Consider the following 26159-nt stretch of genomic DNA (forward strand, 5'->3'; position numbering starts at 1 on the left):
GCAAAATTACCCCTGGTTAGAACCACTGGTATAGACATTAAGAATATGGGCTCTTTAAGCCAAATTGCTTGGTTCAAATCCTGACTCCAACAATTAACTAGTTGAAAGACCCTCAAAAGTTTACTTAGGTTCTCCTTGCTTTAAAATGGTGAAAGTAACGGTAACCTACCTCATAGCGTTTTGAGGATGGAATTAGTTAATGCATGCAAAACATTTAAAAGTCACTAACACACAGTGAGTACTCACTAAGTGTTCATTTTTATTATCTGGTGAGAGCCAAGGATGTGAGGGTGAAACTATGCTTTGAAAATAATGCTTTTGGTTAGTAGCCATTAAGGATAAGGATTCTGAGCAGTGTTTGCGGCTTATGTGGATTTGGAGCTCATATTTCTACTGAAACAATTGCTTCTGTGCATTCATCTTTTGACTGTTTCCTCTTGTGACAAAGTGTGGAGCAAACAAACAGTTGGAATGGTCCAGGCCTTAAAATCGGTAAATAAGGAAGCTGAGGTTTTGAGACTGATTTTAATGCTTGGGACTGCTAATATTATTCCGGCATGAGATTGGTCATGCAGCCCAGAGGAGACAAGCAGTGAGTCTTACTGGTTGCCGAGATGGCCTGGAAAAGAAGGGAATGGTTTTGCGTTAAGGTTGCAAGATAGGATTGGTGAGACAAGAAAAAGGAAGACAAATCAGTTAAGCTTAAAACAGGATGCTTTTTGGTAGTCAGAAGCACTAGAAAAGGCAGGTTTTAGGTGTGGTCATGAATGTAGGCTGCTAGAGCAAAATAGTTTTATAGTCAACGAAACAATGATAAATTTAGCGTATCGGATTGTTTCATTAATTTGGATGTTAAGCCTTTGTGGATATTAGGCTCAGATGGGCATCATCCCATTAACCAAAAGGTTGTTGGTTTTATTCCTGGTCAGGGTACACGCCTGGGTTGTAGGCCAGGTCCCCAGCTGGGCTGTGTGAGAGGCAGTCAATTGATGTTTCTCTTCCTGTCTTTCTCCCTCCTTTCCCTTCTCTACAAATAGATAAGAAAGATCTTCTAAAAAATAATTTTGATGTTAAAATTGTCCACATGATGTCAAGAACAATTAACTAGGTGGTAGATAATGGTTTGGTGATTGTAGTCACTGAATTTGGGAAAGCAGGTTGGAGTTAGACCAATACCTGAATGAAGTGAGGATGTGACTAGAATGGCATTTCTAACTAAGAACTTCAAAAAGGGGGAGATGATAAAATTATGTGATGCCTAGTCCTGCTACAGTAAATTGGGACCTCAGGAAGGTACCTAATCTGTCCATTTCCCAGCATTGAAGAGATTTTAAGAGAAAGTTTGAGGGAAAGTTAAAGTTACAACTAGAAAATATTTAGTTAATTTAATTTGTTTTTTATCAGGGGAACTTCTCTTACAATTATGTCGTTTGGAAGATGCAGCTGATGTTTATAGAGGGTTACAAGAGAGAAATCCTGAAAACTGGGCCTATTACAAAGGCTTGGAAAAAGCACTCAAGCCAGGTAGCATTGTTTAAAACTTACTTTTCTAAGTTTTAATTGCTCCTTTTGTTAATATATTATGTTGACTAAAACCTCCATGGTTTTTTTTTCTGTAAAAGAAAAGACACATTTTTATTTTTACCATTAAACTGTATTGATTTGGTTATTTTGAGTGTGTTGGGTATCTCCTGTGTGGTATATAGCATTGATTGTGAATTAATGTCTTGATTTGATTGCTTTCAACTTCAGCTGGGCTACCCAGCTGTGGCGCATCATCCGGCGAGGAGTCTCCAGCAGCGGCCAGTCAGTCACAGCACCTTCTCCACACTGCATACGTTGTTTTCACACTTCTGTTTTCACCTTTTTTGAAATAATGAAGCACAATATGCCTAAAATGTCTTCAAAAATTAAAATTGCTACACAAAAATTCACCAATTTTAATAAGTTTTTCTTTTCTTAAATGTGTGCTGTTATGACAACTGTCACAATACAATCTAACAAAATTGTTTTGACTGAAGTTAAAGTCAACTAAGTACTACTAGAGCCATTGTACAGGAAAAAAAAACAAATGAACTTTTTGGCCAACTCAGTATTTTATTAACTCATTGAAAAGCAGAACTAGAAAAATAGTGGTTAAGAATTGGTTCAGAATCTAAATACACGAACACAAATACATTTGCAAACTTCTACTGAATATGGCAGACATCATTTTCTGAAACCTCTCTTTGACACCACTGATTCATAGAAATAGATGAGAAAAAATTTAGAAACAACTTTTAAAATTTCACAAATGCATAGCAACAACAAAAACATGAAAGGGAAGTGTCCCTTGACAGAGATGGAGATGTCTCCCTAAAGGAAAGAAGCAAACATAACTTCTGTGGTCACCTGTGGCCACAGCATAGTGACCTGCCAGGGGCTTATGAATATAGCTGAAAGAACAGCGCTTTCCTCTGTTGGAAGAGGGACTACCATATTTTGCCATGTATAATTTGCACTTTTTTGCCCAGATTTTTTAGGGAAAAATAAGAATGTGCTCTACATGGGTGGTATTAATTCTATATCTATGTAAATGTTTTTAATTCTTTTATTTATGCTTATGTATTTAAAGCGTAACTCTGGAAAGCAATAATGATATCCGTATTGAAAATAATACCCTGGAATATGATAATCGATCTTGTTTCTAAATATAAATAAAAACTGAATTAAAATGAAAGTTTTTTTCCTGAAAGTTTGGGCAAAAAACCTGGGTGCACATTATGCATAGCAGTGATTATACATAACAAAGCACAGTAGCTTTCCGTCACTCAATAAACCTGGGTCCGGAGTCTCTCTTCTCCCCTCTCTGCCCCATCCGTCTTTGCCCCATCACCCTCTCCAGTGAACAGTACCCACTTGTGAGGACAAGCCCAGAAACATGTCATCTACAAAATGACCTGCCTGTTCCTTAGCCAGATGTTTCCCTCAAGACTTCGGCTCAATGATGAACCATTTCTCATCATTGCCATATGTAGGAGAAACTTCGTAGCACAATGTCATACCACCCTAGGAACACCAGGTGAGAAATGATACTCACCTGTGCTAGCACAAGGAAGAGTAGAGGTAATGGAGATATCTGAGATGAGGACAAGGAGTCACAGCTGTGAAATCTGAATGGTTATGAGAAAGTACCAGTTAGTCTGGAAAAAGACCTACTTATTGACAATAAAATCTTAGTAGAGTAAATAAAAGAGAGGCCACAGCTGAGGAGAAATTAGTGGAAGATTGGTGAACCTAGGAAAGCTCGGCACTGAGATTAAAAGAGAAAATATAAAAGAAGGTAGGAAGCCCTGACTGGTGTAGCTCACTGGATTGAGCACGTGCCTGTGGAGCAAAGGGTCGCCGGTTGGATTCCCGGTCAGCACACATGCCTGGGTTGCATGCAGGCCAGGTCTCCAGTAGGGGATACGTGAGAAGCAACCACACATTGATGTTTCTCTCCCACTCTTTCTCCTTACCTTCCCTTCTCTCTAAAAAATAAATAAAGTATTTAAAAAAAAAAGAAGTTAGGAAAAATGGAAGATAGGGGACAGATCCAGAAGGTCCAAAGTAAATCAGAGGAAAGGAGTTAGAAAAGCAGGGGCTGAAGACAACAGTGGAAAAGCTATATATGGAAATAAAATAATTAAGCCTTTCTCAGAACTCAAGTAAAGGAGTCCTCAGATTTTTAAAGGCTCCCTAGAACAGAACAAGATAAAGAAAACTATGCATTTTATATGAGTATAGACATTTAAAATGTAAAAATATTGGAAGGCAGGGAGTACTCTAACATGATCATTGATATATTTAAGTAGTTAGATTATAGATAACTTTCATCTGCAAATTTTCTGTTTATTGGTGGTAACTTCTATATACATTGAGTAATTTGAAATTTGCTAGAAAATGTAATAGTTATAATCAAATATAGAAAGAATTTTTGTTTTTTTCTGCAGCAAATATGTTAGAACGATTAAAAATTTATGAGGAGGCCTGGACTAAATACCCCAGGGGACTGGTGCCAAGAAGACTGCCGCTCAACTTTTTATCTGGTAAGTGAGGTCGTTGTACGAAATGGAAGCGATGCTATGATTTACAATTTCCTTTTTTAACATAAATGAGCGTTCATACTGGGATTAAAATACGCATTGTTAGAGAGTTGTCTGGGTAAGTCAACAGGATTTTTTTCCTTCTTCCAAGGTGAGAAGTTTAAGGAATGTTTGGATAAGTTCTTAAGGATGAACTTCAGCAAAGGTTGTCCGCCAGTCTTCAATACTTTGAGGTCATTATACAAAGATAAAGAGAAGGTAAGAAAGCAAAATACGATTTTTTGACTGTCATTTCTTTGCTCACTACCTGGAATAATGGATTATTGCTTATCTGTGTACATGGTACACATTTTTTGAATCCGGTATCGATCTTCCCAGCTTGCAATTTAAATGCTCCCGTGCCTCTTCTTTTTTATCTTCTACTTTCTTTAGCTAAATAATGTATCGTTTATTTGTTTTCTCAGTCTTCTGTTTCTGCTGTGTACTTTGATAAATTAGTGTATGTATGAAAAGTTGGTAAGATAGTGGTTTTGTCAGTATTTTTCTCTAAACCCTGCTCATGGTGAAACTCCGAAGTGATTTCTTTTTGTAAACTAAGTTTTTTAGCTTAGCAGCAATGTTTTTCCTTTCTTTGGTAGAAAAAATTTGTCACAGGAGTCTATTTGCTATCCTAGCGAGTTAACTTTCTCTTTCAGCTGTATATTACAACATTCAAATGCATGTTAAGAAGATGTTTTGATCTCAATTTAGATTATTTTGCTTGCAAGTGCAGTGGCACCAAGACATGCTGGTTGGATTTTTTTTTTAATCAGTTACAGTGAAGAATCAGAAAGATGGGACAAATTAAACATGTTAAACACTAACATACAGTAGCACATAAGGTACACTTATTTGCCAGTCTTTTGTTAAATGGCTCAAGGCATGGGCTTTATTGATGACCATTTTGCTTCTTTTTTTTTACATAAATCACTTTTAGAAAAGGTGGTCTGTTATTTTCAGTTTGGGTAGAGTGAGAAACTTGATTGCAAAGCATTCTTAATTGTAGAATTCCTATATACTTCTATGGTATATATGGTTCTCTCATTGAAATCTAAGTTGGTTAAAAATATGTAATTCATCCCAAGTCTCTCCACAATGTTCAACTTATAGAAAGTTCTCTTTGTTCTCATTTATTACATTTACATAACACTGAATTAAATTCTGCAGTGATGATAATAAATGCAACTGATTGAAACAGGTTTGGGGGGAAAAACTCTTAGTAAGGACGTAGCTCAGTTTGTGGGAGCAGAAGAACGTGGACGCACCAGAGTAACCTAGCTGTGGGCGTTCGGTCCTCATAGTTTTCCGGGGTAATGGAGAGAGCTGGTGTTAGTCTGTTGGGTCAGTTAAGTTGAGGTCATTTAAGAGAGCTTCTGTAGTAACAAATCCATCATAGGTGGATTAAACAAAGAAGGAAATTAATAAATTAAAAGTATTTGCAGATATGTTAGGGTGCTCTGAACAAGTAGTGTAGTCATGACTCAGAGGAGCCAGAACCTGGACAGCCACTCCTCCGGGACCTCAGAAGCCCACTCGTGGCCCCCGATGGCCTCTCCAATGCTTCCCCTGGGCTATGAGATGGAGAGTTGGTGCTGTCATCTACTTACGGAATTTCTCTTTCCACGTAGTATTTAATTTTTGATTCCTGAAGAATGAATCCTAAAGGGTGTTATTTTATATGGATTGATTATCTAGTTCAGGTTGATGCTTTGTTTCTAGCAGGGAAAAGAGTTGCCAGGAAGTTTTTAGAAAGTTATGTCTTAACACACACCTTCAAAAATAGAAGGTTTAACCTGCTTTTAAATTTTTATCCCTAGGTTAAGAGATTTATAAAAGTGTCAATTTTACTGAGTCCTCTAATAGTAAACAGCACATTTTGCACAGGCATAGTAACTCTCTATTTTTTAATTAAAGTGTGCTTCTGTATTTGTATTCTAGGTGGCAATCATTGAAGAATTAGTAGTAGGTTATGAAACCTCTCTTAAAAGCTGCCGGTTATTTAACCCCAATGGTAAGTGCTCAATTTTGTTTTAAAAACATCTTGAAATTTTTAATATACCATGAAATTCTTAATTAGAAGACCAGTATCATTCATTATTTAGGCAGTAAGTTTTGTATATTTACACTTTTTCCCCTTTACGATAGAGCTGCATCAATTTGAACATTGTGAAAATATTTGGTAAAAAAGAGTCACATTAGTGTATTTAAAAACATTTTATGTAAAATGTCTATGAAACTAGATGTAATCGCATAGTGATTCTCCATTTATCTACCACCCAGCTCCAGTAATTTTTAACTCATGGTCAAACCTAATTTGTTTATATTCTTACCTACTTCTTCTCCAGCAGGGGTGTCCAACCGGCAGCCCACAGCCCACATGTAGCCCAAGATAGCTATGAGCCTGGCCCAACACCAGATGTACCTAAAACCTTTTTTTTGCTCATCAGTTTTCATTAATGTTCGTATATTTAATGTGTGGTCTAAGACAGCTCTTCTTCTTCCAGTGTCACCCAGAGACACCAAAAGGTTGTACATACCTGTTACTGCTATGTTATTCTGAAGCAAGTCCCAAACATTTTATCACTTCATCAATGAGTATTTTAATATTCAGAAGATTGTAATCATAATATCATTACCATACCTGAACATTAATACTTTCTTTTTTTTTTTTTTTTTTTTGGTTTTTTTTTTTAATATTAAATTTTATTTAGTTACTTTTCAAGTACTTTTTTTTTTATCTATTTCTCCCTAATACTTTCTTAATATCAAAGAAAAAGGTGCACATTTATATTTCCTCTTATACACGTCATTTTTTAGTTTGGAGCTTATTTGAAGATGCAGATGAAATCTGTACTTTGAATTTGGTTGATATGTCTCTTAATTCTCTTTAATCTGTAGGTTTCCCCTCCATCTTCTCTTCTTCCTGCAACTTCTTTGTTAAAGAAAAAATTTAGATTTTTTTACCCTGGCTGGGGTTACTCAGTGTATTGAGTGCTGGCCTGTGAACCTAAGGGTTGCTGGTTGGATTCCCAGTCAGGGCACATGCCTGGGTTGCAGGCCAGGCACCCAGTAAGGGGGCACGTGAAAAGCAACCACACATTGATGTTTCTCTCCCTTTCTTTCTCCTTCTTTTCCCCTCTCTTTAAAAAATAAATAAGTAAAGTTTTTAAAAAATAATTTAGACTTTTTAAAAAAATTTTTCTACAGTCTAGATCACAGGTGGCAAACACAAGGCCCCGCGGGCCAGACCCGGCCCTCCACCTTGTTTTATCCGGTCCAGCATTTTGTTTCTACCTGGTGGCAGCGCCAAGCCCCTTGCCCCTAGTTAAGAAGTAGTCAACATTTATACAGTCCTAAAATTACATTTGGCCCTTTGAAGGCAGCCTCGAGGCTGATGTGGCCCCAGATGAAAATGAGTTTGACAGCCATGGTCTAGATTTTGCTGAATGTACCTCCATGGTGTTTCTTAACATGTTGTTCCTCTGTTACCTGAATTTATTATAAATTGGTCGTTGGTGTATAGTTGTACTGTCTAGTATGATAGGAATTAGCCACATGTGGCTATTAAGAAATTAAAATTTTAATTGCTCAGTTGCAATAGCTACATTTTAAGTGCTGCTCAATTGCCATCTGAAGCTGCTTACCATATTAGAGCAGATATAGGACATGACTGTCATCACAGAAACTTCTAGTAGACAGGTCTGACAGGAGGCTTGGTGAAGTTGAAAAATTGGGGGTTTGCCTTTTGTTTCATTTCAACTGTAAGATTGGTGTGCAAGATTACTTCACAGGTGGTGGTGTGTTCTTCCATCAGGACGCATGAGTGTTATGCATGTTAGCAACTGTCAAATTACAAGCTGGTGATATTCCATCATTCATTTTTTTTACCTTAAAAGGGAACTTTTTCTTCGTTTATTTCTGCCTTTTCTCCCCTGACGCCTCTACCTTTTTTTTCCCCTGTTGTTCTTTACCAGTTTTCAAAAGAATTAATTGGTTTAGTAGCATCCTTCAAAGATGGCTAGTACACGTTTTAAAGGTATTATGAATTCCTGGATTTAAACATATTTAAAAATCATTGTAGTTTTAAATGATTCCAGCTTTCTTATAAGATGGTAGTATATGATAGCTTCCTTGCAGTTTGGCATGACAAGATTATTCCAGTTCATCTTGTCCACTGCCCCTAGTGGGCCTGGAATCCGTTGTCTTTCCCGAGGAACCCTTGGTTCTGACAGTGGGAGAGCCCAGCGTGGGACCTGGGGTGCTCATTGCAGTTGGGTTGATCATTGTTTTTAGGTCTCAGATTAATTTTAATAATACTTTTTAAAAGGCGTTACCATGGTTTCATTGGTTAATCATCATAATATTCCTTTGATTATCAGCATTTTCCTACATATTTTACAAATGTGGAAGAGGTTCAATGACATGCCCAAGAATATGCAGCACTTTAGTTGCAGATCTGTCAGATCGGGAGTTGGTGAGTTCCACTCCTATTGTTTGTCCGCTGAGCCATCCTACTTTGACCAGAAAAAAATGAGCCATCCATTGCTTTCTCTGAAAGCCAGTAGCAGTTCTGATTTTAGAAATCTGTGTTAAAAAAGCAGTTTTTAATGTGTGGGTTGTGTATTTAACTTCCACATTTTCTTATGAGTACATAAAAATTAAATTATGAACTAAAACATAGAATAAGCATTTTTACTTATCTTTTTTGGTGTAGTATTTATTCTACCTCAATTATGAATTGTTGCATATTCAGCATAATATTAGACTATATTAAGAATATTATAATCACCGGAATTTGAAATAACCACATCATAAGTATATGTATGTATTAGCTAGAAACCCAATTAAGCACTTGGGCCTTGTTTTGTTTTTGCTTTTGTTTTTTACCTTATATTAATGGACTTTTTTTTCTTTTCTCTCTGATATATAACACCCTGATCAATATACTCTTCTAGTTCTAGTACAACTTGTCTTTCCCCACACCTTTCAGTTTCCTTTCAGGTAATTTCTCATATCTTTGACTTCACTTACCTGCCATATTTACTATGTAAAGTAAGTTCTTACTAAATGCAAGGCATTATGTGAGGGGCTATCGTGATACAGAAAAGAAAACATGGTCCCATCCAAAGATCTTATAAATTTAAGGGTAGTTTTATAGCTAGATACATAAATAACATGGTTCAAACTAGTTTTCTTATTAATAGAGTACCCATTTTGAGGTGGGTACCCTCTTTGTATGTATGTATGTATGTATATATAATGACTAATCTTGGTTTCTTTCTTCTTGTACCCGCTTCCCCTACTTTTTAAAGATGATGGAAAAGAAGAACCACCAACTACATTACTTTGGGTTCAGTACTACTTGGCACAACATTATGACAAGATTGGCCAGCCATCTATCGCTCTGGAATACATAAATACCGCAATTGAAAGTACACCTACGTTGATAGAACTCTTTCTTGTGAAAGCCAAAATCTATAAGGTAAGTATCTATTCCCTTTTTTTAAAATAAGGTAATGAGACATAAAAAAATTTTCTATATTTTGCAGATTCTGAATGCTACAAGAACAAGTACTATTTTATGGCTTATAAACCATAGATTAACAAGTATAGTACATTTCTCAGTCTGATTACTTTTAGACTTGTTATAATCATGCTAATTGGATCACTCATATCCATGTATACACATATATGTGGTTAATTATATATGGTTTTTCACGTTATATATTCTCATACATATATTGCACACATACATCAGGTTATTTTCTTGATTTTAAGTAGTAAGAGTATAAGTAATCAAAAGTAAGTACATTTGCTGTGAGATGTTTGTTTCTATTAACATCTGAGTATGATCATACAGGTCAGTATCTGGTAAGTTTGTAAAATTAAACTAAAGATTTACTGCAAATATTACATATTTTGTGTTCTCAGCTTTTGGATCTTACATGAGAGTCTCTAATCATGTTTTAGCATCATCTTAAAATAAAGTTGGCTTTTAATACAAATATAATTTAGTAATAAAAGCTCTTGGGGAAGAGATTATAAACTATTTACCAAAAATAATGAAATTGGATAATATTTTAAAAGCACTTTCCAAAGCCAGGTTACATTCACTGGTTTTGTGGCTTTACCAGATGGACTGGTCAGGTGAAATGGAAGGAGGGCCATTGTGGAATGCCTGCTGGTGATCTCAGGCAGTAATGACTCCATGGTTCCTGTGGGTAGAAACTTGGCCATATCGCTGCCTTTCGTGATCTTTGTATTAAATTATGTGTTCTCACTTAAAAGATTTCAATTACTATTTATTTTTATTTAACCTTTTTAAAAATTTTTTTTGAGTATTCACTATGTGCCAGGTACAGTTGTAGGCACTGAGATTTAGAATGGCATACACTATTGTTAAAACAGGCCTTTACTATTAGAGGGGCTATATTCTACATAGCCAGAAAGGTATCAGATCTGTATTATGGCAGAATTTATGCATCTACTTTGATGAGGGTCTCAAGACTCAGAAGAGTACCTTTCTTCCATTTGTGGTTTTAGTCATTTATCAACAGGTAACTGATTACTGGCATGGCATACTGACTGCTTTTTTTTGTTTCTGTACGCTGGAAGCATGCTGGTAATATTAAAGAAGCTGCGAGGTGGATGGATGAGGCCCAGGCCTTGGACACAGCAGACAGATTTATCAACTCCAAGTGTGCAAAGTACATGCTAAAAGCCAATTTGATAAAGGAGGCTGAGGAGATGTGCTCAAAGTTTACAAGGGTTTGTATAGCCAATGTTCTTACTTACGAATAAACAGTTCACACTTGTATGCCTTACTTATCTTTCAAAATTTATTTCTGATATTTTTAATGCCAGAATAGGATTTCAATCAGATCACCTTATCAGGAAAAAGTTCTGAAATCAATATTAGAATACAACATTATTCCTTTTTTATATGGTTGTACAATGGGTTTTTTAACTCTTAAATTTAAAAATATAAACTTTATTTACTTTTAGAGAGAGGGGAAGGTTGGGAGGAACATCAGTGTGTAAGAGAGACATTGGTTGCCTCACAAGTGTCCCAACTGGGGACCTGGCCCACAACCCAGGCCTGTGCCCTGAATGGGAATCGAACTGGTGACCTTTTGGTTCATAGGCTGGTGTTCAATCCACTGAGCCACACCAGCCAGGGCTGAACTCTGATATACTGGTGGATGTTCATATCAATTTTTAGAGGTGAAGGAAACTAATATTAGTGGAGTACCTGCTGTGTGCTAGTGTTCTGTTTCTTGTGTTACTCTCCAACCCCAGGTACATAGATATTTTCATTAATTGTTTACAAAAGTACGTATTTTGTTTAGTGATTAGAAATATAATTTCAGTTTCTTTCACTTATTAACTATTTTCTCTGAGAATAGGTTATAAAACAAAATGATTTCAAAAGAATTCAAATCAGTTGACTCTTAAATTCAGTGGTGGAATAAAGTATTTGGTAAGAAATGGTCTTGAATATGTGTGATTTTCACATAGGAAGGAACATCAGCGGTAGAGAATTTGAATGAAATGCAGTGCATGTGGTTCCAGACAGAATGTGCCCAGGCTTATAAGACAATGAATAAATTTGGTGAAGCACTTAAGAAATGTCACGAGATTGAGAGAGTAAGTAGCCTGTACATACGAGTTCCTCATTTTATCCTGTTAAATGTTAAAGATTTAGAACAAATCCTTTTTTTCTTTTTATAATTCACAGTGATTTCTAAATACTGGTACTTACATTTTTCAGTTTTTATAATTGAAATAGAAACTACATTTTCTGCAGACTTCATTGTCTGCTCTTCCTGCAAGAATTCATGTAAAATCTTTATCGAAAGCTTGTATCCTTCTTAGGTTTTCATTGATTTTTTAAAAATTTTTCTTTCAAATAGCTGCTATTTCCTTAGTAACACATGCAAAAGAGTTCATTAAGTTTTCCTAGAAATCTGTTAGTTATAATTTGATTAGTGGTGTCATATACCTTGATATTTATAAGATAGGAGCTTTGAAGCCTTTTTACAATATTTCTGTAGCCTGTGTAATTCTTCATTTTTTGATAAATTCTTTTTTTATCCTCTTTACTTTTGATTCATTTTTGTGTTTTTCCCAGATAAAAATAGTTTATATAATTTCATGCTTGTTTTGTTGTTAAGTGGAGAACCCCAGACCTTAATTGAATTGTGTTAGTTTCTGGTTGCTTGACATACTTGCTAATTGATTTCTTGCATACCAGCATTACCATTGCATAAGATTCAGACTTGTAACATCAAAAATATCACCAAATACTACGCAAATTGTCCTAAATATAAAAACAATGTATAATGTGTAAATCCACTGTATTGCTAATAAACACATTGTATATACTAATAAATTATGTTTGATTTCTCATGATAGTTTTATTTGAGTATGATTAAGGAAGGAATAAATATATGTTTAAAGTATTGTGTTTTCTTTTCATTTAACAAATAATTCGGTGCCTTGTGATGCCATATACTGTGCTAGGTGATGGCCAGTTGTATTTACTTATTTGATATTCAAGGTATTTATATTGGATGATTGTAATTTTTTATTTTATTTTACTATTTTTTTTATGCCTAGGACACAATTCCAAGGCTTTGATATTTATAGTTTTCTTTGGCATTGCTATACTTAGTATAATAAAAAAGACAATTTTGTTAGCATTTTATAGAAATCACTGATGACCAGTTTGACTTTCATACATACTGTATGAGGAAGATTACCCTTAGATCATATGTGGACTTATTAAAACTAGAAGATGTACTTCGACAGCATCCATTTTACTTCAAGGCAGCAAGAATTGCTATAGAAATCTATTTGAAGCTTCATGACAACCCCCTTACAGATGAGAATAAAGAACATGAAGCTGATACAGGTATAATATACAAAGATGTCTTATTGTTTGCTGTGATGTGGATATGCGTATTTATGTTTTTGTGTAGATTTTTCCTGAGTATTTTGTTAAGTACCTTGTGGGATGATAATTTCATCAGCCCTTCACATCTGTGGATTTTGCATCTTTGGATTCAACCAACCATGGATTGAAAGTAATGGGGGCCAGATCCCAGAAAGTTTCAAATAGTGAAACATGAATTTGCCATGGGCCAAGCACTAAACCTCATGAGTCCATGCAAATGAAGTGAAATGTACTCATGCCCTGCTGTAGCCTGTACGCAAAGACTCTGTTATATAAGGGACTTCAGCATCCTTGGATTTGGGTATCTGGGGGGATCTTGGAACCATTGCCCCGAGGATACTGAGGGATGACTGTATACATACTTAGAAAATGATGACAGCCATTTTGTGAATTTCTCTAAGTATCAAAAGAAATGTACCATTTACTGAATACTTTCAAAAGTTTAGTAAGAATTTAATTCGTAACCAGTCTTTAACTTTTAAGAAGTTCAATTTCATGAGTATTACATTTAGTAACTGGTTTACCCAATATTATAATTGTCTAGTTCCAGTAGTATAAATTGCTAACTGTGTAATTAGTGTTGGCATTTTATATTAGTGTTGACTACCAATATATCTAGTTATTATTCTTTATAGTAATAATTTATAATTAACCTACTAAAAGATGAATATTGCTTGAACATTAAAAGCCAGCTTGAAATTCAGCTAGTAAAATTGCCCAGTGACCTTTCTTTTTTTTTCTTTTCTTTCTTTCTTTCTTTTTTTTTTTTTTTTTTTTTTGTAAATCCTCACCCAAGGATATATTTATTGATTTGGGGGAGGGGGGTCAGTTTGCCTACCGGATGAGTCCCAACTGGGGATTGAACCCACAGCCTTTTGGCGTATGGAATGACACCTCATCCCGGCTGAGCCAGGGCGGGACTTATCCTTTGACCAGTTTCTAACATACTGTTTTTACATCAGGGTGTCTGGGTATGTAGGGAGAGATCTTTCTTAGCTAATTGTTTGGGAAAGAATCTGAGAACGAAAGGGATCTAAGCATGTAGAAGGATATGAATTGACTGGATGTCCAAATATTTTGTGACTCATGACAAACATGTTACAGGAGTTGGGGCATAAAAAGTGCGTCTGATTTTTTTCTTCAATCCTGAATTTATTCCTCTTCTATCGTTATGATAGTTGGTTGCTTTGTTCATCCTCCTGCTAAATATTTTTAGACTTCTTTTTTTGATGTTGTTGTTAATTTGTTACTAAGATTTACTTCCTGTTAGCCAAGAATAGTTTACAACTTTCTAAGGTCACACATTGAAATCCTTGTACAGATTTCACTTGAATCTGTCACTACCCGTTACTTTTTCTTCAAGTAGAAAGAAAATGCCAGTAAGATTCTACAGGACAGTTTATAGTTGAAGCTGAGAACTGAAATCCTCTGGCTTTTCTTGTTTACCTTTTTGCTCACACTTCCTGTCTTCCTCTTCTGCCTCATATTATATGAATAATACATAATTAACTGTAATTATACAGCGTTAAACAATTCAGAAATATGCTCTACAAATATGAAAATATCCTTTCACTTTTCTGCTACCCAAAGGTTATCTTCTTTCAAAATGTTATCCCTGTGGAAGTTTCAGTTTCCTTTGTACACAGTGACAGTTTTCAGAATTTTATTTGTACATATATTTGATACACACATTGCAGGGTGGTTCCTTGTAGTCATTTGGTTCACCTTCATTTTCTTTACTTTAAAGAAAATAAATGGATGATAACACACCCACTGTTGCAACGTATACTTTTTTCATTTCATAGTATTGCTCCAAATCTGAATGCAGCTTATTATCATCAGTAATCATTTTAATGCTGTGTAGGGATCTATATGGATTTCTTTTTTCACCCTTATAGTGCTGTAGTAAATGTCCTTGCAGGTCATTATACACTTTTTTATGTAGCGTGGACTGTTAGAAGTGGAAATTGCTGGCTCAAAGAGAATTTGATGTAGTGCCAGATTGCTTTCCATAAAAGGTTTATCAGTTTTTATCACTGCCAACACTGTGTTGAGATTGTCTTTATTTTACTTTCTTGCTAAGAAAAAAATTATTCCTTCTTTTTTGTTATTTGGGGGGAAATACCTAATTTATAATTTCTAGATAATTAAGAATGGAGCATCTGCGTATGTTTTCATGTGACCCTTAGATTTCATTTGTGAGCTGGCTATTCATGTCCTTTGTCCATTTTACTTTCAGCCTCTTGATTTGTATGAGTTCTGTGCATGTTCAGGACTCTAGTCCTTGTTTATGTATTGCAGATATTTTCTTCCTGTCATCTAGGTCTCACCTATATTTATGGTGGGTATCTTTCATTATGTAAAAGGGTTAGTTTTTCTGAAATAAAAATGTGTTTATTCTTTAATGGCTTCTGGGTTTCCCTTAGAAGAGTTTTTCTACTTAAAAATTTAAAATATATTTAATAAATATCTTCTGTGTTTTCTTAAGATATGTGCTTTGTTATTTTTACATTTGGCCTTTTAATCATCTAGCATTGGTTTTTGTATGTGATAGGAGGTGGAGAGTGGCTTTTTCTACCCTCAAATAGACTCCTCAACACTATTTCTTAACTAGGTTCTTATATTCCCTGGTCACTCGAAATGTCAACTTTATCATGAACCAAACGGTGACAAAGGAATGTGGTGGGTTGTGGGCATGGTGTTGTGATTTCCAGTCTTTCTTTTGGGACATTCTACATGTTCAACCTCAAGGGGGGTTGTTGATGTTTAATGTCAAAGTTTTAATTTGCCATTTGGTTATTCATTATTTCATCAATAATATTTAGTGTTTTCTGTGTGTTTCGGTATGCCACTAGGCCCTAAGAATACAAGTAAGACACGATCTCTTCCACTAGGTTGCTCACAGTCTGAACTGGAAACAGATGTATAGTTTTGTGCCGTGCAAAACATAGGCCGGGAGTGGGGGCAGAAGTAGGTTTACAGTAGTGAGTGAGTGAAATAGTTTATTCTTCCATTCTTATTTAATAATTATTTTATTGCTTTCCATATGAACCAGTGTAAATCTACTTTTGCCCCACGCTGTGTATGAGGCATGTTGGCAGTACAGAGTGGAGAGGGAGTAACCGTTTGACAAGGTTAGAGAAGGCATCAATAGGAGAAAGCATGGTTCAAAGCCACAGGGTTATGAAACAGCTCGTCATATTCCTACAGTGGTGAGTAGGTCGATATTGCTGTAGGAACTTGTGTACTTTTGTGCTCTGCTGTGGTTACAGCACCAGGGCTCCGTCTGTTCTCAGACATTTTTTGAACAGGTTTCCGGGCTTTCTATCAAATGTGGAATCATTTAAAGGCTAGGCACACATTGGCATATGAACACGTAATAAAGTATGTTTATGGGAATTTGTATGGGAATATTTAGTAGTAATTGGTCATTACTGATCTGCTCAACATGCTTATAATTTTATTAATTAATAACTTATTGCCTACAGCAAACATGTCTGACAAAGAACTAAAGAAGCTACGTAATAAACAAAGAAGAGCTCAAAAGAAAGCCCAGATAGAAGAAGAGAAAAAAAATGCAGAAAAAGAAAAGCAACAGAGAAATCAGAAGAAGAAGAAGGATGATGATGATGAGGAAATTGGAGGTCCGAAAGAGGAGCTTATCCCCGAGAAACTGGCCAAGGTACTTGAGACTGGTGTTCAGCACAGCTGAGTGTAATTTTGTGACCAGCTCTTGTCATTTTATGTTTTCTTAGTTAACCAATTTGATTATAGATTTTAAAGAGGAAAATCATTTTAGGTTTAGGCTTTCTTTTTCTTTTTTTAAAATTACACTGCAGGTTTAAAACTCAAAATAACGATCCTGATCCAGACTAACCTATTATTGGTGTAGTGAAAAGTTTTGGCTTTTGAGTCATTCTGATCTGGGTCTGCAGCTCTACACTTCACTGTGTGTCTTGGACACTGTGTCTAACCTCTCTGATGTTTTTCTCATCTATAAAATGGGATGAGGAAAAAATCCCTCCTAGGCAGAGATGTTAGGGCTAGAGAAAATGTATGTGTAAAGAAGGTAGTGTCTATTATAAGTGGTAAAATGTATGTGCGTGTATCTAGGCAAGTTTTTATATAAACACTCGCTTGTTAAAAAGTGAGTTCTGTAAGTGTATCTTTCACTGTTGTCAGTTTACAGTATCTCTCCATTGGACTTTACTATTTAATACCTTAAGCTGAAATCAAGATAAGATATTCGTTGTCACATGAAACATACCTATGCAGTTTCTCTTGAATACTCTTGACATCTTCCAACTCCATGTAAAAATAACTGCATAATTTATTATGTTAAAGCAGTATAAATAATGACATTGCCTTAGGTTCAGTTTCAGCTTTACTAGTAACTAAAAATTCAAAAATCACTCAATGTTTATGACTAAGCAAAATTATAATACCTAACAAATAGAGTTGGAAAACAGTTTTAGAATTACACCAGAAAAGATGGACAGTCCTATCTCATAGCATTATTGCTATTTAAGCACCACAGAGAAATCTAGCTTGGATTTTACAAGGATATATTGACATCTTTTCACAAATAATTATATATTTTCAAGGAAAAAAGATACTAGCTTTATTGTTTTGGGAAGTTAGTTGGAAAACTATACAGGGAAGTGAGATAAGCACAGAAAACTGAACTTTCAGGCTTCATGGAGAGTTGCAAAGCTTTTTAGACAACACTGACTTCTGGCCCTTCCATCTTTATGCCACAGCTTTCTTTATGACACCACTGTCCTTTCCCCATGCTTTCTATCCACCCTAGGGCTTTCCTTAATGACTTTTTCCTTTGTGACACTTCATGTCTTGCATTGTAGATTGTAAAGGAGAGGATCTGTTTGGACCAAGTAGCCCCACAGGGCAGGATTTAATACCAGGCTTCCTTATAGACTCCTGTTTTTTTCTTGAGTCAAGGCTGTAATGCCTGCATTTGGGCCCGGTGTCCAGTTGTAATCTAATCTTTGGAGCTAGAGGATTACAGAATCTCAGAACAAAACAAGGCTTACAGAAAGTGCTTTATTTGGAAGAATCCTAGTGGAAGACACCTAGTTTCACAGACTGCTCTTCAGTATGTACTGGTCTTACCTGTTAGGTCCATCACACCCTTCCTAGGATAACTGCCTCCAAGATGCTCCTCAGCTATCAGCATCTACGTTTACCTGCAGCCTCAGTGTGGTGGCAAGGCCAAGTTGCATCAAGTCATTACTACCAGCAGTGGCACTGAAGGCCACTTTGAAAGCCACTTGCCAAATCTGGACCTATAATCTGTACTTTTTTTTTCTTCTTTTGTGATCCTGTATTTCAGCGTGTGTAAATGGTGAGTTTAGGGTCTCCAGTTCAGGATAATATGTATAACATAAATAAAAGCTTTACCGAAGTGATTCCAGTTAAGAAGGAGAAAAGGAAAATAGGAAGAGGCGTAGTTAGTGAGTTTAATACTGAGTTAACAGAGTAAAAATCTGAAGCTCCTGGTGGACGTTGTGCTTGTTTCTCCAGCTTATCCCAGGGCAGTAGTTGGCATTTACGTTTCCTCAGGGACTGCCCCTCCTGTGTCACCCCCCTTGCCTTCAGTCACATCCTTCTGAGCTGGATTTGTCCTCCCCCATCCAGGGGAATGAGTCTTTAGTATTCTGTTTATGTAGGGTTTAGTTGTAACCTTTTGTCACCATACTGGGAGTAGAGGGAAATGTACTCCTGTACAACATACTGTAACATGGATTAGATTTCAGGTTAGTTTATAAATTAGTAAGCTAAAAACTATCCCTGCACATGTCTTACCTTGCTCATCAATACAGTTCAATTCTACATTTATTTAAGTAAATTCAAATCTTTGACAGGCTTTTTTTCGCCTACAATTTTGGAGAGAGGGGAAGGGAGGGAGAAGGAGAGAGAAAGGCACTTCAGTGTGTGGTGGCTTCTTGTGCAACCCCTACTGGGGGCCTCACCTGCAGCCCAGGCATGTGCTGTGACTAGGAATCAAACCAGCGGCCCTTTGGTTTGCAGACTGGCTACTCAATCCACTGAGCCACACCAGCCAGGGCAGGATATATGTGTGTGTGTGTGTGTGTGTGTGTGTGTGTGTGTGTGTGTGTGTGTGTGTGTAGTGTGCATAATACTGGGAATTCCATCCATTACTCCACTCAGTGAACACAGGACCCCAACTGAGTGTGAGAGGATTTCAGTTAGTAAAATGCGTGTGTTCATTCAAATTCCCTATATTCGTTAGCATTCTGTAATAGCAGCCATATCTAAGTGACCTTCATTTCCGTCTCTACCCCTAGAGTCATGAAAAGATACAGATGGGTGGCAATGTTTCCAGTTCATTGCCTTTCCCTGGTAGATGTTTTTCTGCTGTAGGATTTCCACAAATCCTAACTCAGCAGAACTTAGAATTGTGGAAATAAGAAGGAAAATATTGCTCTGGCTGGTGTAGCTCAGTGGATTGAGTGCAGACCTGTGAACCAAAGGATCGCGGTTCGATTTCCAGTCAGGCACGTGCCTGAGTTGCCAGCCAGTTCCCAGCAGGGGACGCACGAGAGGCAGCCGTACATTGATGTTTCTCTCCCTTTCTCCTTCCCTTCCCCTCTAAAGATAAATAAATAAAGTCTTTAAAAAAGAAAAAAGAAGTGAAATATTTACAAATGTGTGAGAAAGACATACTTATGAGGACCCTTATTTTCTCCTTTATGTCTTGGTATCTATAGCTATGAGAGAAGCAGTGCCATATACCGATTCCTGGTTTAGAGTATGTATCCTTCAGAGTAACGCAGTTCTGGTCGGTGTGGCTGGATTGGAGCATTGTCCCATAAACCAAAAGGCCCGAGGTTCCCTTCTCGGTCAGGTACACGCCTGGCTGTGGATTGGTTCCGTGGTCCGGGCGTGTGCAGGAGGCAGCTGAGGGATGCTCGTCACTTCCACATTTCTCTAGCTTTCTCTCTCCTTCCCTCTCCCTCTTTCTAAAAGCAATAAGCGTGTCTTCGGGTGAGGATTAGAAAAATAATAATGCCTGTGGCTTTACATGCTATGCAAATCCCATAAGATAACACTTTACTGCTTAACTTTTTATTTTTAAATGCCGTGGAAGAATGCCCTTGGCTAGTCTGTGCTGGCGAAACCGATTACTGTGCTGGCAGATGCATGTGCAGCAGGTAGGGCAGACCCTCACTCCCTGGAGGGGAGGCAGGTACAGAACCCAGACACTCAGGGCCCCTCTGGTAAATGTGGGGGTGTCCTCTGCCCCCACCCTGTCCAAGGGAAGGGGTTTGACCCCGTACTCAGATTCCGAATGTAACAGTAGCACGGTTCTGCGGTGGATGTTATACATGCCCGGCAGTGATCACCTGCATGTGATTTGTGACGTTCATATAATTACTAAAAGGTGGTGAAGACAGGTGCTATAAATACAGATCTTTTGAAACGCCATCTCACCAGTAAAATGGCGTTTGAATAATAAGGGTTTCTATAGAACTTGTAGTGGAACAAAGCAAGACAGAATGGATATTGTACCTTTTTTTAATAGCTTAATTATATGCACTTTGCTAGAATTAAAAAAAAAAGACAACATTCATTCATTCTGTAATGATCTCTACAGTTTTCTTCTGACCCCTCCGACGTTCTTTCACATCTCCTCTGCCCCTCCTCCGCTATCTCACCTGTTTCTCTACTGCCTTTCTTTCCCTGGGTTTAGTACACCTTCTTCCTTACTTGTTGGATAGTGTCTAGAGATAATGTAATCTCTGTGGTTAAAAACCAGTGAAGAATTCGAGTTCAAAATCTCCCTTCTTTAGGTTTTGGGGGTTTAAAATATGACATTTATTCCTGGGTGACGGGTAAGTGATTTTTACCCCCCCAAAAATTGTTTTTTAATAGAAAGAATAACAGTCAACATCCTCCCCCAAATTGTTTCCATTTGTATAATATCTTTTATTTTCGTTAGGTTGAAACTCCATTGGAAGAAGCTATTAAATTTTTAACACCGTTGAAGAACTTGGTGAAGAACAAGATAGAAACTCATCTTTTTGCCTTTGAGATTTACTTTAGGAAAGGTAGGCAATTAGGATATAGTGGCCCTGACAAAATTGATCACTGTATTTCCTAGACATAGTCTCCTAACTCCAATAGCCTTACTACTGTAGGGTTTTTTGTTTTTATTATTATTATTATTATTTTTTTTTTTTTTTTGGCAAATGCCAATTCAGCTTCTGCACAGAAATGCCTGCTATGCACAAAATGTTGTGGCGAGCTCCAATAATATGATTATCTCTTCTAGGACATTAAAATCAACAGTATGTACACATACATAACTAGGATTAGGGTCAGATACAGTAACTACCATATGAATGTGTGTGTAAACTGGTTAGTACATTAGAGGTTGGAATAGTGTCTGGTACACAGTAAGCATCAATAAATGTAAGCTGTTATTAGCTAGTGTTAAAATAGATGATCTGATACTTGAGATGTATCTTCAAGGATGGATCATAGTTCTAAAAGAAAAGATGCATAGAAGGGAGGGAGTTTTGTTAAGAAAATACAAGTGTGTGTAGATAATGTTGAGGTTGGCTCCGGCCCAGGTAAAATATAAACGAAGGGTCTTGGTTGCCGGGCTTAGAATGCTTATACTGTGTATAAGTAGTTAGTTAGATTTTATGGTGTTGGTGTTATCCAAGTGGTTCATTGGGGGGGAAAGTTTGTCATTAAGGTGATGTGCATTATAGGGAAGAAAAACTGGTCAGTAGGTCCAATAGAAGGTTGTATTCCAAACAGTGTAACTGTCCTACTGAAGGAGATTGAATAAAATGGTGCCTCTGTAGAGTACTGATTAAAATCATACTTATCAACAGTAATTTATAATGTTGGAGAAAGGTTGCCATATCACACCATTAGAAAATAGGATATAAAACTACAGTAGCTCATTGTAATGAGCTTTTAGATGTATATGTAGATAGAAAAGTGGCCAGGAGGAAATTAGATCAGAAGGAAACAGATGATTATTTTGTGGTGGAATTTGAATGAGTACAGTATTTTCTGTTTTCCACAATGATTGTGTTGCAATTTGGAAAATAAGTTTAACAAATAGTCCAGTAATTTTAAACTTTTAACAGTTACCACAACTCCCTTTTTTGACAAATACTCTTAAATCAGTCACAAAATATAAAACATAAACAGTGTTCTGCTTGAAGCAGGGCAGGGTGACCTAAATCCCCCTCACTCCGCTTCTGGCTGGGTGCTGCCCTCCGGAGGGCCCGCACTGGCGCCCGCGGCGTGGAGTGCAATGGCTCGTGGCAGAGGGCGTGGCCATGCTCTTAGCTTTCTGAGTGTTGGGGGTAAGAGGAAAGGGAGAAGAAAGCGTGGGAGAAGCCTGGGGTTTTGAATTTTGATATTTGGAAAATGGTACCAAATTAAGGAAGCCCTAACAGAGAGGTATAGTCCCAGATGATAGAAGTGCTGTGGGTGTTCTGGTGGAAGTTTCTATTTGACAGCGGGAAGCACTGCTGAAGCTTGGGACCATGGGGTTGTGGGTGGGGGAGGTTAGAGTGCCACTGAACACTCGACCTCCTGCCAGGGAAGAGGAGCTGGAGGTTGACCGCAGAGGGAGGAGAGTCAGCTAGGAGGCAAACCAGACCTGTGGCAGGAACTGGAAGAGAGGAGATCGTTTAAGTCTATAAACAATGAAGGTTTCTCAGGAGGATCCCTTTATTCTGATTAAAGAAGGTTAGGAAATGAAATGGCTTCAGATTTGTTTGTTCAAATACTGTTGAATGCTATCTAAATTTTTTATGCTTCATGAAACCGTTTTTCTTTAAAAGCTTGTGGAAAATAGCAGCTAATGTTGCTAATCTGAGGAATTTATTTGCTTCAGTCATATGCTTTGTAGTTCAGATATTATTGACTATAAATTAGTTTTTCTATTTGTAAGGTCTTAGTCCTCCAAAGGAGGGCATTTTATTTTATCAAATGATAAAATATATATCTTTTTCTTTTTATAGAAAAGTTTCTTTTGATGCTACAATCAGTAAAGAGGGCATTTGCTATTGATTCTAGTCATCCCTGGCTTCATGAGTGTATGATTCGACTCTTTAGTACTGGTATGTTTTTGTTTTCCATTTCTTAAGTATTTGATTACAGAAGTTGATGGTGACTGTATAAGGTGATCTGTATAAGTTTATCATCATAAACTCAATTTTTAAAAACCTGTTGCATATTAAATTAGCTGAGGAGAAAAGCAGGGCTCTTGTCTTTGTGTTGAAGGTCTTTGTTTTCTAAGGCTAGAAATGTTACCTAAGATTGATATAGAATTATTCAGTCCAGATACTTGAGAATCACCTTTATTTCTGTTTTAAAAAGTTCCATGTAAGTTGAAATTTTGAATCATATTTTATTACGGTAAGCTTCTTGGTAAATTGTTCTAAAATGGATGAATCTCTTTGAGGTTGACTGGTTATCTCCTTGTTTATGTCTTTAGCACAGTTCTTTAAATCATAAAAATTTTGTTGCTAAATATAGGTTAAAAAGAGCATTAAAACAATCACTTGTACTTTTCAAATATTTTGACAAGATTCCATACATTAGTTTTAATGTGAAGTAGAGAAGTTTAGAGAATGAAAGATGGAATTTTATACTAATTACATCTCATTTTATAGTTGAGAAATTTGAGACCCTTAAAGATGACATTATTTATTCAAGGTAACATGGGTAATTAGTAATGAACCAGGGCTGAGAGCCCAGACCTTCATACTGTTCTTCATATTACAAGAGCTTTAAGGTGAGACAGAGTATTTCCTATAGTCAAGTGGTAGTGTTGTTTTGATTTTTAAGTGACTGGAGAAGGAAAAATGGAATTTTTAATAGAACAACTACTAAATTAGTTATCTCATGGCTAAATACTCAGGCCCATATGAGTTCATACATTATATAAAAATAATGAGATTAGCCCTGGCTGATGTGTATAGCTCAGTGGATTGAGCATGGGCTGTGAATCAAAGGGTTGCCGGTTTGATTCCCAGTTGGGGCACATGCCTGGGGCCGAGTCCCCAATGGGGGCCATGTGAGAGGCAACCACACACTGATGTTTCTCTCCCTCTCTATCTCCCTCCCTTCCCCTCTCTCTAAAAATAAATAAATAAAACCTTAAGAAAATAATGAGATTAAACCAGGCATCCCAATCATTGTTTTGAAAATTGCCAAATTGTCCTAATTGAGAATATTGTTTAGTCTTCTAAGATAAAGTAAAACATCATTTAAATTATACTTATGCTTGTCAAAGAAATGATTCTTGTTATAGAAACTGAATCATAGAAATGTTTTTCCTCAGTCTTTAAATCCATAAAGTAATAATACAACTACATTATACAAAATACAAGAAGGAGTGGCTGCATTTAGAAAAAACGAAGTTTCTTTTTAGTCTCTTGTATTAAAAAAACAACAACTCTGAAACCATAAATCAGAATATTAAGGCTAGGAATAACAGTTTTAATCCCCTCTCAGTTAAGAGGGAATACATGTAAACTATTTTCAAAAGCAACATACACTTTGTTTTTATACAATCAATTCTTCCCGGAAAGGTAGTAAGTAATATGGATAAGTGCTGTGGAGTTAGAGGCTTTTTAAAAAATGCATATTAAAAGTGGCATTTCTAAATGTATTTGCTTATAATGAGTGGGTGGACTGATGAACATGTGACTATTTTCTTGCAACAGTTGTTTCAGAAAATTAAAATGCATGTTACCTCTTTCCGTTTAGCTGACATTGTCAAAAAGAGATTTACAAAGAGATCCTTATTTTAACTAAATTTAAGTAGTGAAAGCAGTTCTAATTTGTACTGATAAAGATGCATTGTGTCTTCAAAAAGCCTTCAAGAAATTGGGTAGACTGCTTAATAGCTGTGTTAAGAACATGAGTAAACTTAAAGATTCAATCCAAGTTGAAAGTATAGCCATAATGGCAGTAAAACGAAATTCTTTGACCAGTAGCTGGTTTATTTGGACCACCCAGTTCTGTAGAGTGATAGAGAGATAATGCTGTTTAACCAGCGTAGGGCATGTCGGTCAGTTACTCAGTCAGCAGTCTTGTTGAGTGTTTTCTAACGTAGGGTTGTGAGGTAGTGTTGAGACAAGGAAAGCAATGTAGTGGGTCATTACCAGCATTTGAAACCCTAGAATAAAGGTAGAGTCGAAAATACCATCATGTGTTGCACAAAGTAAGGATCAGTATTTTGTGAAACTTAAGCTGCACATAATTGATTATGACAGATACATATTCATCAGAGTACACATACTTGGTTGCAGGCAGAGTTCAAAAGTTACCACCATAGTTCCTAACCAAAGAGAAATTTATGTTTTTAATTTGTGACAACACAGTAACTACAATTTATTGAGTATCTGGTATATAATTAATTCTTTTAAATATAGCCTTTCCTTGCTGTGATCCTTCTGTCTTGGATGTCACCTCAGTTTTATAGATTAGGAAATAGGTTCAGAGAGGTTATGATTTGTCCAAGCTGAGATCCATGCCCAGGTCTGTCTGGCTCAAAGACCCAGACTGTCTCTATACCCAAGTGATACAGGTGTACCTTTTTTTTGGTTTGTTGTATTGTACTTTGCAAATCCTGCGTTTGTTATAAACTAAAGGTTTGTGGCAACCCTGTGTTGAGCACATTTTTTTCAATTGGCTCATGTGATGGTTAGCATATTTTAGCAATAACACATTTTTTAATTAAGGTAGGTGCATTGTCTTTTTAGATGTAATGTTGTTGCACACTTAGTAGACTCCAGTATAGTACAAACATAGTTGTTAAATGTATTGAAAGTCAAAAAATTTGTGACTCCCTTTGCTGCCATACTTGCTTTATTGCGGTGGTCTGGAACCCAACCTGCGATGTCGCTGGGGTCCACCTGCAGTGAAACAGAGCATGACTAGGATGCAGTTTAGAGAGGTGTCCACAGAGGTGGTGGTCAGCTTTCTGTCCCCAAATCCCAAGACCTGGGAATGTGATGGCTGCGGTGTGTTCCTTACAGAACAATACTTGGGTGCTCCTTTGGAGTTGATCATGTAGG

At 36.6% G+C, this 26159-nt stretch overlaps 1 protein-coding gene across 2 annotated transcripts in view; it reads left to right on the forward strand.

The window, feature by feature from the left end:
* NAA15 (N-alpha-acetyltransferase 15, NatA auxiliary subunit) overlaps positions 1 to 26159 on the forward strand; it is a 69427-nt gene that overhangs the window by 37268 nt on the left and 6000 nt on the right. For both annotated transcript variants that reach the window (XM_037126047.2, XM_037126048.2), the window contains exons 7-17: positions 1405 to 1524; positions 3975 to 4070; positions 4219 to 4325; positions 6045 to 6117; positions 9419 to 9588; positions 10722 to 10874; positions 11625 to 11753; positions 12807 to 13020; positions 16551 to 16744; positions 21044 to 21152; positions 23094 to 23192. In XM_037126047.2, the coding sequence (XP_036981942.1) occupies positions 1405 to 1524; positions 3975 to 4070; positions 4219 to 4325; positions 6045 to 6117; positions 9419 to 9588; positions 10722 to 10874; positions 11625 to 11753; positions 12807 to 13020; positions 16551 to 16744; positions 21044 to 21152; positions 23094 to 23192 (1464 nt within the window). The remainder of the gene's footprint in view (positions 1 to 1404; positions 1525 to 3974; positions 4071 to 4218; positions 4326 to 6044; positions 6118 to 9418; positions 9589 to 10721; positions 10875 to 11624; positions 11754 to 12806; positions 13021 to 16550; positions 16745 to 21043; positions 21153 to 23093; positions 23193 to 26159) is intronic.

This window comes from Artibeus jamaicensis, unplaced genomic scaffold, assembly GCF_021234435.1.
Source record: "Artibeus jamaicensis isolate MK-2021 breed Jamaican fruit bat unplaced genomic scaffold, CSHL_Jam_final scaffold_537, whole genome shotgun sequence".
NCBI classification, from domain to species: domain Eukaryota; kingdom Metazoa; phylum Chordata; class Mammalia; order Chiroptera; family Phyllostomidae; genus Artibeus; species Artibeus jamaicensis.